Genomic DNA, 13327 nt, shown 5'->3' with positions numbered 1-13327 from the left:
AGGATTCTAGAGTGTTTAAAAAAATTTGTTTAAGTGCTAGATTTCATGGAACTTGGTGGAACTTTTAGATTTCGTATAGACTTTCAGAAGACTTCTATATAATTTTTTATGAACTTCCTTAAGATTTGTATGGCTTTTATTCTAGACTTCTATAATTTCTTTAACATATATATTTTTTTTAAACGAATGCTAACTTCGGCATCCTTACCCAAATGAAGCACTACATCATGCAGCAGGACGGTTCATAGCATATACATAGTGTCCACATGTATATATTCTAAAAGTTGTAATGAGGGATGAGAAAATTTCTGCATTGATGCTTAGATGTTCTAATATATGATTTGTACCAACACTATTTGCAATATGAGGGCACTTACTGTTTTTGCAAACACAAACAGAAAAACATAAAATGGGGTTTCTAGTCAACACTTTTTGCCACATGGTGGCACTTACTGTTTTGGGAATGATAAATCTTGAAATAACGTTCCATAATGGAAAGAAGGCGGATGAAACTACAGCAGAGTAATGGCCACGATCATCATGCCATGGAAGGTGAAGTATTGATCAAAGAGAAAATAGGGAGTGTACCTTCACATATGGAGGAAGACTGTTCGTCTTTTATAGTGAGAAAAATCAGGGCGTATGTAGAGAGAAAAACTAGTGTCTGATGAAATACTTGGGTGGGAGGTTGGATTTATTATAGTCTTTGTTATTTATAACTCTCACCTTAAAACCTACTAAAATTTACCACTTAATGAAATCCTTCCAAATATATGACTTTTTGAATACACCTTAGACTTTATTCAACTTTTTTTTTATAATACTACACCCATATTTATATAAACTTTTTAAAAGTTCATACAAGTCTGAATTGAATACACCCAGACTTGTAAAACCTCTTTTAAAGTTTGTATAAATCCAAATTGAATACACTCGAATTTTTAAAATATTTTTAAATGCTCTAGAATCCTAATTGAATATACCCCACCTAAATTAACACAAACCAATTCCTGTGTTTAGATTTAAAAAAAATATATAAATTTAGAAATTCCGCGTGGGAAAAAAAAAAGGAATTTGGAGGTCATAAATCCCAACTTTAAATTCAATCTAAAAAGTTGTCATTTATAAAATTTCAAGAGAGATTGAGTTTAAATATTTGAAATTAAAAAAAAACCTTTACAAATAAAGGTTACATTTCGTATATAAATTCATTACCAAAACAAGAAACTTTACAAATTCTAGAACATTAATTTCCGTCATTTTAATTTCATCATTTATGAATTCATTTGTACTTTTAAATTTTCTGAACTAAAGTTAATTTACTGTCAATATAAATACCTTTTCATAAACTTAATTCATAATTATATTTATTCTTAAATTAAAAGGATACTGAGATACCATCTATAGGCTATAGCTGCAATAATTTGGTTTAGTGATTTTTCTATTTTAGTTGTTTATCGTTTTACGTTTTGACTTTTTTTAATCTTAAGATTCAAAGAAGATCTTCCTTGTAATTGGGGTACACGTTATGTGTAGAGTCACAGGCAGGTGATGCAATGCAACAATGGGATTACGACAATGAAGGATGAGAAGTGGAGAAAACGCATGTGCCGCCACCCACGCAAGCACAGAGCAAGAAATTGAAAGGAAGGTCGGGGAGATTCTTCTTCTGTCTGTGTCCCTATCCACTGAGAAATGAGGGTCAAAACGCTCGTTGTTGGATAACACGACACTCCTTCGACGACGTGGAGGTTGCAAAAGCCCAAACCAAAGTTTTCCTCCTACTCGTCTTCGCGCACGCCTTTCTTGACTATGACCCTCTACTTTTGTTTCTCTGTTTTTGTTTCCTAAAAACAATCGAGACCGAGTCATTGAGGTGTTGGCAAACATTGTTTGTTTTCCGCTGAACATAAAGAGAGACATTTTTTTCGGTTTTGGGCTTTTGGGAAATCATTAGTAAGTTAATACAACATTAAACGTTCATGATTTGGATATTTCAGTTATACCTTAAAACAAATCAGAGAACTTGAAACCCTCTAACCATTTTAATAGATCATGGTGATTATTTTCATTATTTTATTGTAAATATTGTATTTGTCTATATAGTTGATCACAATTAGATGGCTATAGGTTTTTCCATTAGACTTTTTTTTTTTTTTTTGCACAATGATTGTTAAAATAAGGATCTAAAAACCAAACGATTCACTTAGTGAAACCACATTGTGACCAATTGGCCCAAATGAGTAGATAGTGTCGTATTAACTCAATAACTTACTAATTCATCTATATATATAAAGCAAAAGGCAAAGAATGATGAAACATTCAAAATACTAGAAAATGTCATTGGTTAATTCAAACATTAAGAATTAAAATTATTAATTAAATGAGGATAATATGGTAAATTCACACTTTTTCATATTAAAAAAATTAAAATTAAAAGAAAAATCAGATAATGAATCCTATTTTTATAGAACACAACTACCCATTATCTTTTTTAATTCTAAAATAAAATAAATTTTTTATAAAAAAATCTCTCGCAGGCGTGGAAATGCGTGCGGAGAGGCTAGTTTACTTTAAGTCATTCAGTTAGAAGTTGGTAAGAGAAGAGAAATAATTTCAACTAGCCCCCTGGCACACGGGTTTTTTATTTTTTATTTTATTTTTAGAATTAAGAAAAGATAACATAGGTAGTTATGTTCCATAAAAGTATGACCTATTATTTGATTTTGTTTTTGTTTTATTTTTTATATGAAAAAATGTGAATTTACCATATTATCCTCATTTAATTAATAATTTCAATTCTTAATGTTTGAATTAACCAAATACATTTTTTGGTAGTTTGAATGTTTCATTCTCTGTATTTTGTTTTATATATATAAATTTCGAGCGACTATATTGAGAAAAGATAAGCCTATAGGTTCTCATTTCATGGAGTTTTGGCCCAATTGGTAAAACTAGACTTGTATACTAATTGTTAAGAGCCCACATGTTAAAAAAAATTCCAATAAAAAATCGGCTAATGAGGAAAGAAAGCCTAGGTGCTCATATACATCCCGATATATGTTGTCGTGATGTTTTGGATCCTTACATTTGCATTTGTAGGCCATTTTAGCAGATATGGGCCTTGACACGTCATTTAACCTAAAGTCCTTTTAATTAGTCGTGGGCTTCTCTCTTTCATTTCTTGGCCCATAATGATGTGAAGTTAGTTTCCGTTGTGGGCTTCGGCCCACAGCCCAAAGAGAAAAAAACAAAAAGAGACTGATTTTCTTTTCTCCCATGTTCCTGAAACTACGGAAATATATTGACTCCAATTTCATGAAAGAGACGATTCGGTTGCTTTAAAATCATAATCTGTACTTGCCGAAGAAAAAGACAAAAAGCAAATCGCCAGATCACCGGCCATCTGCACCGTAGGAAAACTTACCGTTATAGGCTGAACTTTTCATCCAACGGCCATAAAACCCGCGCAGTAAACAAACCGCGTTTCGCCCTGAGTTGGTAACACGTTTTCTAAACCGACCCTCTATCATCAGAAGAAAATCTCTACCGTCCAAGTCCCTTAAATTTCGCCACAAACAAGATTTTAATAATCCAACGGCGATCCCTCAGCCAAGTCTTCTCACCATTTCCCTCTATAAAAAGCCCCCCACCCTGCTCTCCTTAAACCCACATCCTGCGCCTCTCTGCCCTCAAACCCTCACACTCTCTCTCTCTCTCTTCGTGCGAATTCTCTCTCTCTCTCAACAATGGCCAGATTCAGCAGCGTCGTTTTGGTGCTAATGGCTTCTCTCTTGCTGGCCTCAACAAGGGCACAATCCCCTACATCGTCACCAGCCAAGTCCCCTGCGTTCACTCCCAGAAAAGCCGCTGCCCCTTCTCCATCGAGCACTCCACCCAAGGCTTCGCCTGCTCCTTTGAGCACTCCACCGTCGGCTGCTCCTTCTCAGTCTCCCGCCGCAGGCTCTCCGCCTTCTCCTCCATCCGCTTCCCCTGAATCTCCAGCGATCCCTCCATCTTCAGTCTCTGGACCGCCCTCTGAGGCTCCCGCACCCGCCACCAACGGCGCCGTTTTGAATAGATTCTCCACCGCCGGATCTGTGGCCGTAGGGGTTTTCGCTGCTGTCTTGGTTATGTAGACTGGGGGGTTTATGGGTTTTTTACAATTATCCATTTAATATTTGTATCCATTTAATTCAATTTATTTATTTTATTTTATTTAAATTTGTAGCGCAGTTATATGGGAATATAAAAGAGATATTTGTGTTCTTAATTATTTTTTTTTCCGATACATGCGATTATTCTCAAGTTAGCCCTGCATTGGGTCCAGAATTACAAATAAGTAGTCGTTGGCATCTGCCAACAGCTATTGCCACCTCACACTGGGCTGAGCTAGTTGTGTTGAAGTTGAACCTAAAAGTAGTTCTTTAATTAAACTCAAATCATCAAATGAGATAGCGAGTTTCTTGGTCACTTACCGTTGGCACTCTTCACAATAAACTTATTTTTATTTTATTTTATGTAATTCTTTTAGGTAAAAATGATTTTTAAAGTTTTCACAAATGTTAAAAATAAAATAAAAATTTGTAATTTTTCAGAAAGAATCCAATTTTTTTATATCTGCCATTGTTTTCTAGCGAGTTTGAATTTTTTTTTTCTACCCCCTATAATGGAAATTGTGATTCTTATTAATTAATTGAGAAAATAATACAGAATAGTATTTAGCACCTAATTAATCTATACAATAGATAAAGCCATTTGTACAAGCACTCTGGCCCCTAAAGTGTACCCGAGTTTAATTCATATTTGAGACAATCTTGAGACAACCTAACATATTACTCCCCCCTCCCCCTCTCTAGCAAACGACCCAAAAAAAAAATTCATTAGTTGAGTTTATATGTGAAATAACTTATTTTAAATAACTTACAGCATGTTTGGTATCCTACTCAAAAAACTTAAACTAAAAAACTATGATTTTTTTTTGGATAGAACTTAAAAACTATGTTTATTTTTTTAAAATATGAGTTTTCATATAGTGATTTTAAACTATTTTTAAGATCTAAAAGTAATTGAAATTGAAATTAAAATAAGAAACCCTAGATTCCCAAATTGAAATTAACAAAAGAAAAGGAAAATCTATGTGGTTTCAATGGAAACCCTAAAAAACCGAAATATAAAGAAAGATTTATCAATTTTGGTTGGGGTTGGGTCAGACCAAGGAGGTAGTGGATGAAGGAGACCGTCATGGAGCTGCAAACGATGATGTCGACTCATAACCACCAACCGAGAGAGAGAGAGAGAGAACTCTAAAACCTCACTTTCTTTGTTTTCAATAATAGGGGGTGTTTTGAGTTTTTGTTGGATTTGAGTTTTAAAAAATGGGCATACCAAATGGGTTTTTTTTTTAAGCTTTGGACTTAAAATTTGTTTTTAAGTTTATAAATTTGAATTCAAGTAGGATACCAAACGGACCCTTAATTGTTATGACATTCCAAAACAGTCATCTTACACTGCTCCATTAGAAAAACATAAGAGAAAATTTGCATCTTAATATAAAGTGCAAAATGATGTTTTCTTTGGAGTGCTGCCAATCACAACTCTTTATAATAAAGCAACCCTTTCCAACCTGTACCTCAACTGCAAGAGGAGGATCCGTTGCATAAAGCCACAATTTGCACTGGCAAAAAAGAAACGCAATCAGCCAAACTTGCCATCTGCACCTTAGGAAAACTAACCGTTAGAGAATCAACCTTTCCATCCAACGGCTACAAAACAAGGCCAGTACCCAAACCGCGTTTGGCCTGAGTTGGTAACACGTTTTTCAAACTCACCTTCTCTCAAAAGGCTAAAATCTCTACCGTCCAAATAAGCCTAATAATCTAACGGTCCATCCCTCCATCCAAGTGTCCTCCCCTTCCCTCTATAAAATGCCCTCTCCCTACTCTCCTTAAACCCATCCAACGCCTCTTTGCCTCTCACACCATCACACACACACTCTCTCTCTCTCTCTCTCTCTCTACAACAATGGCCAGATTCAGCAGCATCGTTTTGGTGCTAATGGCTTCTCTCTTGTTGGCCTCAACAAGGGCACAATCCCCTACATCGTCACCAGCCAAGTCCCCTGCGTTCACTCCCAGAAAAGCCGCTGCCCCTTCTCCATTGAGCACTCCACCCAAGGCTTCGCCTTCTCCTTTGAGCACTCCACCGTCGGCTGCTCCTTCTCAGTCTCCCGCCGCAGGCTCTCCACCTTCTCCCCCATCCGCTTCCCCTGAATCTCCAGCGATCCCTCCATCTTCAGTCTCTGGACCGCCCTCTGAGGCTCCCGCACCCGCCACCAACGGCGCCGTTTTGAATAGATTCTCCGCCGCCGGATCTGTGGCCGTAGGGGTTTTCGCCGCTGTCTTGGTTATGTAGAGTGGATTTTTAATTATGAGTATTTTTAGTGAGAGTTTAGGGGGTTTTATTTATTCATTAATTATTGTACCGATTCAATTTATTTGTTTCTTTTTTTAATGCTTGAATTTAATTAAATGGAGACATTTTATTTAATTATTGAATCCAATTTTGTGGTGTCAAATGATCTTTCCAGCTGGAAAGCCTTGAACTTTAGCAAAAGCAGCTGCTGCTAGCTTTGTCACTGGGGTATTGGCAAAAGCAAAGAACGCAAGATTGTGACCAAAAAAAAAAAAAAAAAAAGAAATCTTCGTGGTCAAGACTGAACTTTAGCAAGTAAAAGGAAATTTTGACAATCAAATGGCGGTCGCATATATAAATGTTACCGTTCAGCACCTATCATGATACAACCAGATAAAAGAAACCCACTTTCACCCAACTACAAGTAGCAAATGTGCAAATGCCTCGAGGAGAGTATGTTTTGAACTTTTGAGTATGGTGTAAATTACGCTTGGCCGAGGCGGCTAGAACGGCTCCTAAATTTTTTTACGTGTAAAAGTCCTCTTCTATTAAGGGTCCTTATCTTGTGAGATTCACTATGAATTTAATTTTAAAGGTCGGAACCATTAAAATTGTAAAGGTACCATTGTGACAAAAAATTATATGAACGCTTTGTTTCAAAGATAATCTTTGAAGGAATATGTAAAAGACGAGTAGTTTGAATGATTGAAATACAATGCGAAATGGATCCACAAAGATGTTCCTTAAATGAATTTACAGAATTGTGCGCCCAATGGAGTTAGTTTGCAGGTTTCATTCTCACTTATGCACAACCACTAGCAGACCCAAGAATTTTTTTGCAGAGGTGCAATTTTGAAAGGTTAAAAACTCTTTGTGGATTGAACATCTAAGGCTTTTTACCTAGATTGACCTTAGGTCCCTTTATTCATTCATATCATACATGAAAAATTGTTCTATGTAAAAATATTGACTAAGTATGAAAAATGGTTTTTCGGAATAATTATTTTCTTAAAATAATTTTTGGCGGCTTTTATTCATTACACATCAAATAAGAAAACTTGATTTTATGGGATTTTATTATGAAGTATATATTGACTTAATGAGCTATCATTTTTAGCCTAAATCGTATTTTGCACTAAAACCGATTTTTCAAATTTTGATTTGGGGGGAATTTGATTTTCTAGTATTTTTATTTGAATCCAAATGGGGGGTACTTCCTTATTTACATTGTAAACTTAAGTAAATTGAGTAATATAAAAATAAATGAAAGTAAAAAGACAAAGACATTTACTTAAATGTTGAAGATAGAATTAAGGAGCAAATGGGCAATTTCAAGCACCAACAATAGTTTTTCTGGCGAGGAGAGGTGCAGCTGCACCTCTTTGCTCCTTAATAGATCCGCCAGTGTGCACAACAAGTAGTTTCTTTACTTCTTTTTCGAAGCAACAAAATGTTCTTCATAAAATGGCCCTAGGGAGTATCAATTTCATGATTAGTTAGCCAACATTAGGCCATCTCCAGTCATGAGCTATATCCTAAATATAGCCCTAAAATAATGCAAAACTCATCTCCAGCCGTGGACTAAACAAAATTTTGGCAAAATTTGGAGGGCCACATTTGGCTCTTTAGCCCTCCAACGTGGCCACATGTAGCCTAACTTAGGCCTAGGCCAAATTTTTTGTGGACCCCATGCATGTGCTTTTGAAGAAGATAAATTATCAAGTGTGGGCAAGAGCACGAATCATCTTGTGCAAATGCATATCCAACAGCCAACATTAAAAGCGTTGATGTCATTGATGACGTCAGCTAAATATATATATATATAAGCCTTTTTAAATATTTTCAATTCATGTTGTTAAAAAATTAATGATCATGACTGTTGGAGGTCAGACCATTGAAACCCATCCTTTTTTTTTTTTCTTATTTATTTGTTTATAAATGTGGTCGCCTCTTTACAAAAAAAACAACACAAAGGCGTTAGTGTTTTATTAATGAGGAGAAAAGGGTAACACAAAAAAAGGGGACAAAGTCCTAGAGGTTTAGGCGAGTACTCTACACCAATTCATGTTTTCCCACATACTTTTTAAATGTTTTTAATTCATGTTTTCAATTCGTGTTATTTAAGAAAAAATTATACAAAATTCAACACGTGTCACTCGAAAATCATAGTCAGAAAAATTATTAAGATTCCTTCAGGATAAGACGTGCCACTTGGACACAAAATCTTATCAGAAATCTTGTCATATATGGAATATTGTCTCTAAATTGTAGTTTAATTAAATTAAACAATACACAGTTGTGGAATGTATGAGTGTTGTACCATAGGTTTTCTCAAAATAATAAAATATGACGGACCCTAAAGTATAGCTTTGCATAGTTGGAGATGGAAAAATTTAGCCATGCACTATTCTTTAAAAAATTAATATTTTAAAAGGCAAAATTTTTAGCCCTGAACTACATTTAGCTCTATGAATGGAGATGGCCTTACCACACCAAACGACTGGACTAGGCATGTTGTCATTGAAGATAGTTGTGCTTAGTCTTTTTATGACATCAACAATTCATGATTTTTTATTTAATTTTTTTATTTATATTTGATTATATAAGGGTCTCAATTTAAGTTTCATATAGGGCACTAATAGTAAGGTTAGATACCGTAGGTGGCAACACAAATTTTAGATGATGGGGGCCGAAGGTGTGGATGCATGTGGCTTGAGCCATTTTCTCTCTTCGAGATATTGAGTTATTTTGTGAGCAAGATAGTGAGCTCCCTTTTTTATTATTTTATTTTATATTTTAGTTAGAGTGCAGTGTGAAATATACTACAATGGGAGTCTAAATGATGGGTTCATCCAACTTATTATTATTTTGATAAATTCTGGAATTGCATTCATAATTCAATCAAAAATATGAGGGGAGAGGGGTGAAAGATTAGTGGCTTCCTCACCCTTAAAAGTAAAAAATGGAATATGAAGTCTGTGGAACACGAACCTCTTCACTTAAGAGTTGAGTTTTGATTTCTTGAAATTGATGTTCAATAGCAAGACATTTTTTATTTTACCTCACGAAGACCTCCAGTGAAACTACTTGAAGATACTTCTTTAGCATTGCATGTGCACCTTCAGCTCTTGAAGTAGCCTGATTACCTAAGTGTGCAACCTCATTTGTCCATGCACTTACAAATTTTTCTTTCAATGACAGCCAAGTACCTCAAATATATTTCAAAATAGCTGCATTCTCTTTGTACTCATTTTCAAAACGATCCAAGCTTCATCAAATGATGATTCATTTGGAGATTTGATTAAATAAGCCCAATTAGATAGGAAATATGTATCATCTTGAATAACATATCGCGTACCGATCGTACCGTATCGACAATTTGGTCCTATAGTGGAAGACACCAAGAATATGATGCCATAGATCACTGGGGAGGTTTTTACTCCCGCTTGCAGTTGAGCGGCTAAGCCTACTAGTTAGATCGACGACTGAACCCATTGATGTAGAGACACTTGCCTAATCACCAATGACGTAGCCTAATTTTTTTTACTAATTACTCATTTTCTCTTCAATACATTTCTCTCCAAAATAAAAAAAAAAATTTCACTCATCATTGACCAAAACAAGATCCTTTATTGACCAAAAAGAACAATTCATTATTGTTAATAACCTTGTTCTTGTTCCCATACATACTGAGGAATCCTCTCATATAAAATGAACTTATTCTCATTCTCATGAGAGGATTTCTCTTTCAACTACCTAATCACCAGAAGAACAAAAAAAAATTACTTCATAATAAAATTTTCTAAAAAGAAAATTCTAATTCATGATTGCAGCTTTCTCATTTGTAATCTCAAATCTCAGCTTCTTGTCAATTGTGAATTTGGCAACATTTCTCTCGAGTTTTTTTTTATTAATTCATTCAATCTTGAGCTTGAAGATTTTTTGGATGAATGAAGATTGAACCTCAATTTCTTGAGAATTCATAGACATATCCAATAACAGGGGTTAGTAATAGCTGGTGCAAAAGCCAATGCCCAACTTTTGCCTGTGAGTTAGATACCGTGACTCTTTGAACCAAAAAAAAGCTCGATTCCTTCCACGTGCATTAAAATATTTTTACAAACACAAAATCATATAATTTTTAATATAAAATAAAGAAAAATTAGATTGCAATTCTGATGACAAAAAAATGTGTCTCTTTTTATTCCCATATATCAACAACTACAAAATGAATGAATTAATCAGATGGTAAATTAAATATAATAAAACAAACGATTAAAATTCAGAAAACCGCCTCTGTACTTTCCCTCTTTACATAAGCATGGCGGCAGCGAAAACCCCAGCGGCCACGGATCCCGCGAAGGAGAACCTGTTTAAAACGGCACCGTTGGATGCAGGAGCTTCGGCGGGTGATCCTGAGACCGAAGAAGGGGGAGAGGTGGCCGGAGATTCAGGAGAAGACGATGGGGGAGAAGGTGGAGAGTCTGCGACCGGAGATGTAGAAGGAGCAGCCGAGGGTGGAGTGCCGAAGGAGAAGGTGAGGTACTCAAAGGAGAAGGTGAAGCAGCGGGTGGTGTGCTCAAAGGAGAAGGAGAGGCGGCGGGTGGAGTGCTCAAAGGAGAAGAGGCAGAGGCAGGGGACTTGGCTGGGGAAGATGCAGGGGATTGTGCCCTTGCTGAGACCACCAAGAGGGCAGCCATTAGCACCAAAACGACAGCGTTGGATCGAGCCATTGTATAGAGCGAATGAAGACAGAGAAAGTGATGGGGTTTAAGAGACAGGCAGATCAAGATTAAGAGGGGAAGGATGGGTTTAAGGAGAGAAGGGAGAGGGCTTTTTATAGGGGAGGGCTAAGGAGAGTTTGGTGAATAGATCACCGTTGACTTTGAGAAATTTGTAAAGGGGTTTGGACGGTGCAGATTTTGTGGTTGGGATGGAAGGAAATATTACGTAGCAAGCTGGACTTGGTTAGAAACGTGTGACCAGAACACGATTGTTGTATTGGCTGGTAGATGTAAAGGTGTTGCTGCATGAAAAACGACTAAAGTTGAATCCAGGAAGGTTTCGCACGAAAACTTAGAAGCCAAGTCAAGAAAACCAGTTCCAGCAAAGAATATGATTGTGACTAGCTTGGTGACAACACCACACCTCTGTGACCAAGTCACTTTTGCATCGTTAGCTTAACACCTATAACTCAATTTTCTTATTCGAGACAATATTATCATCATAAAGAAAGCCAGGAATCTATCTTAAGGCACCGCTCAGCTCAAATATTTCCGGGGATGCGTTCCCCATCTAGTGCCCAATCAACCCATGAAGATGCCTGGCTATGATGACTTCTATCATCATGAACAAAGTCAGGAATCTCTAAGTCAAGGCTCCGCTCAAATACATATCTATGGATGCACTCAACATTCTCAATCAATCCATAAGGATTGCTGGTTTTGATGACTTCTGTTGATGCTCTTTTTCGGAGAGGGTCAACTTAGAAAAAGGATTGCCTTCAGCAGGAAAGTGGCCTTCTAAAGGCTAGCCTGCAGAAGACAAAATAGAAGCGATCGTTCAAGCACCGTGTGGTGCTCTCCGATGCTTAAGCCGACTAAGAAGGGTAACTTTGCAGAGTAATAGTAAAAGGCAGAAAGTAGTTACCCTCTTACTAGGTATTCCCTTTTATAGGGAAGTGAAAGTGGGAGGTTGGTGTAGATTTATGTGGGACTCTGTGCCGGTGGTGACACGTGTCATGAGAATTAGGTTTAACTTGTGAGCTTTGGCTGGAGTTTCGCAGGTGCTGGCACCTCGGAAGAGTGTCTTCCTTGGCAAGAGAGAAGGCGTGCCTTGGTGCTAGTTGTTTGAGACTGGATATGCTCGGTTGATTATGGTGTAAACAGAGTCCCCAGTTCGCGGTCAAGAAGTGACGGGTTGGGAACTTGTAAGCTTTTGTGTGATCATGACCGAGCATTCCAGTTCAGTGGGAGCCGAGGGCAGTCCCTAGTCCCCAAGTTGTCAAGTTAAGTGGCGTTAACACTTGGAAGGTATAAAAAGCTGTGTTAGTGTTTGTTGGTAGCTGGGTACCTTTAAAAGAAAAGTAGACTTGGGTTTTGAAGCTTCAGTAAGAGAATCTGTGGGCCCTAGTGTTTATGACCCGGGTCCTCCATTTGATAACCAAAGGGATAGGTGGTGAGGAAATAGGGACTTGGGCCACAAATTTATAGCAAAAGAAAACCCAAAAAGGGCCTTGGAATTTTAAGAGAAAAAGCCGGGAGAAAAAGCCGGGCTTTTTGTTGGTCAAGGTTGGGCTTTGGAATTTAGGCAGCAAGGCTCTAGTGGGCTTTGGCAAGGGAGAACCACATGAACCTCCCTAAAAAAATGAATGCTCCTTTTGCAAAAGTCCCAACGTTTTTGCAAGGGAGTGTGGGATCATTTGGGTAGGTGGGCCTTGGCAAGGTCCTTGTTTTGGGCAAGGACCGGGTATGTTGGTTTGGCTCTCCCTTTTTTTTTTTTGGGCTAGGCCTATGGTGAGTGGACTTTATTATGCCCAAAGCTTGCACGTGAGCCTCCATATGTTTGAATGCTCCGTTCGCAAGGAGTCAACAAGACCTGAGGCTTGGCTCGAGATGTATGTGTCTTAGCCAAACGTCAATTTTAGCCTAGGTATGACTCGGTAGTTGCTAGGGTATTGAGGAGTATAAAACAATCCCACGATGCTTGCCGTTGGCAAGGTGAAATCAAAGGGGGCAGTATTTGGAATGAGCTGGGTTTTGTGTGGCTAGGCTCTTGTGATATTGTAGGGATTCTGTTTAGAAAATTTGAGCTTCTCTTCCTTGGCAAGGCCGAGCTAAGGCTTGAACTTCCTCCCTTTCCAGTTCTTTGTGGAACATGAAGTGGGCTAAGAGGTAGCGCAAAGGAGCTGATA

General features: G+C 37.3%; 2 protein-coding genes and 1 pseudogene across 2 annotated transcripts; 2 read left to right on the top strand and 1 right to left on the bottom strand.

Annotated features, from left to right (window-relative positions):
- The first annotated feature begins 3659 nt into the window (after positions 1–3659).
- On the top strand, positions 3660–4273 carry LOC103336033 (uncharacterized). Its single transcript, XM_008239071.3, has one exon. The coding sequence runs from the start codon at positions 3750–3752 to the stop codon at positions 4137–4139; it is 390 nt and encodes a 129-aa protein (XP_008237293.2). The 5' UTR covers positions 3660–3749; the 3' UTR covers positions 4140–4273.
- Positions 4274–5946: 1673 nt separating this feature from the next.
- LOC148916447 (uncharacterized) lies at positions 5947–6549 on the top strand. Its single transcript, XM_089054917.1, has one exon. It carries the CDS (start codon positions 6025–6027, stop codon positions 6412–6414), a length of 390 nt encoding a protein of 129 aa, XP_088911043.1. The 5' UTR covers positions 5947–6024; the 3' UTR covers positions 6415–6549.
- A 4044-nt stretch (positions 6550–10593) lies between these two features.
- On the bottom strand, positions 10594–11235 carry LOC148916446 (uncharacterized; annotated as a pseudogene).
- Positions 11236–13327: the final 2092 nt, after the last annotated feature.

The sequence above is a fragment of the Prunus mume genome, linkage group LG6 (genome assembly GCF_029339155.1).
Source record: "Prunus mume cultivar Tortuosa linkage group LG6, ASM2933915v1, whole genome shotgun sequence".
NCBI classification, from domain to species: domain Eukaryota; kingdom Viridiplantae; phylum Streptophyta; class Magnoliopsida; order Rosales; family Rosaceae; genus Prunus; species Prunus mume.
The sequence above is the reverse complement of the archived record's forward strand: the minus strand, read 5'-3'. Positions and strand labels throughout refer to the sequence as shown.

What these genes read in the sequence shown, in the direction of transcription:
- LOC103336033 (XM_008239071.3), top strand. Translation starts at nt 3,750, where the DNA reads ATGGCCAGATTCAGCAGCGTCGTTTTGGTGCTAATGGCTTCTCTCTTG.
- LOC148916447 (XM_089054917.1), top strand. Translation starts at nt 6,025, where the DNA reads ATGGCCAGATTCAGCAGCATCGTTTTGGTGCTAATGGCTTCTCTCTTG.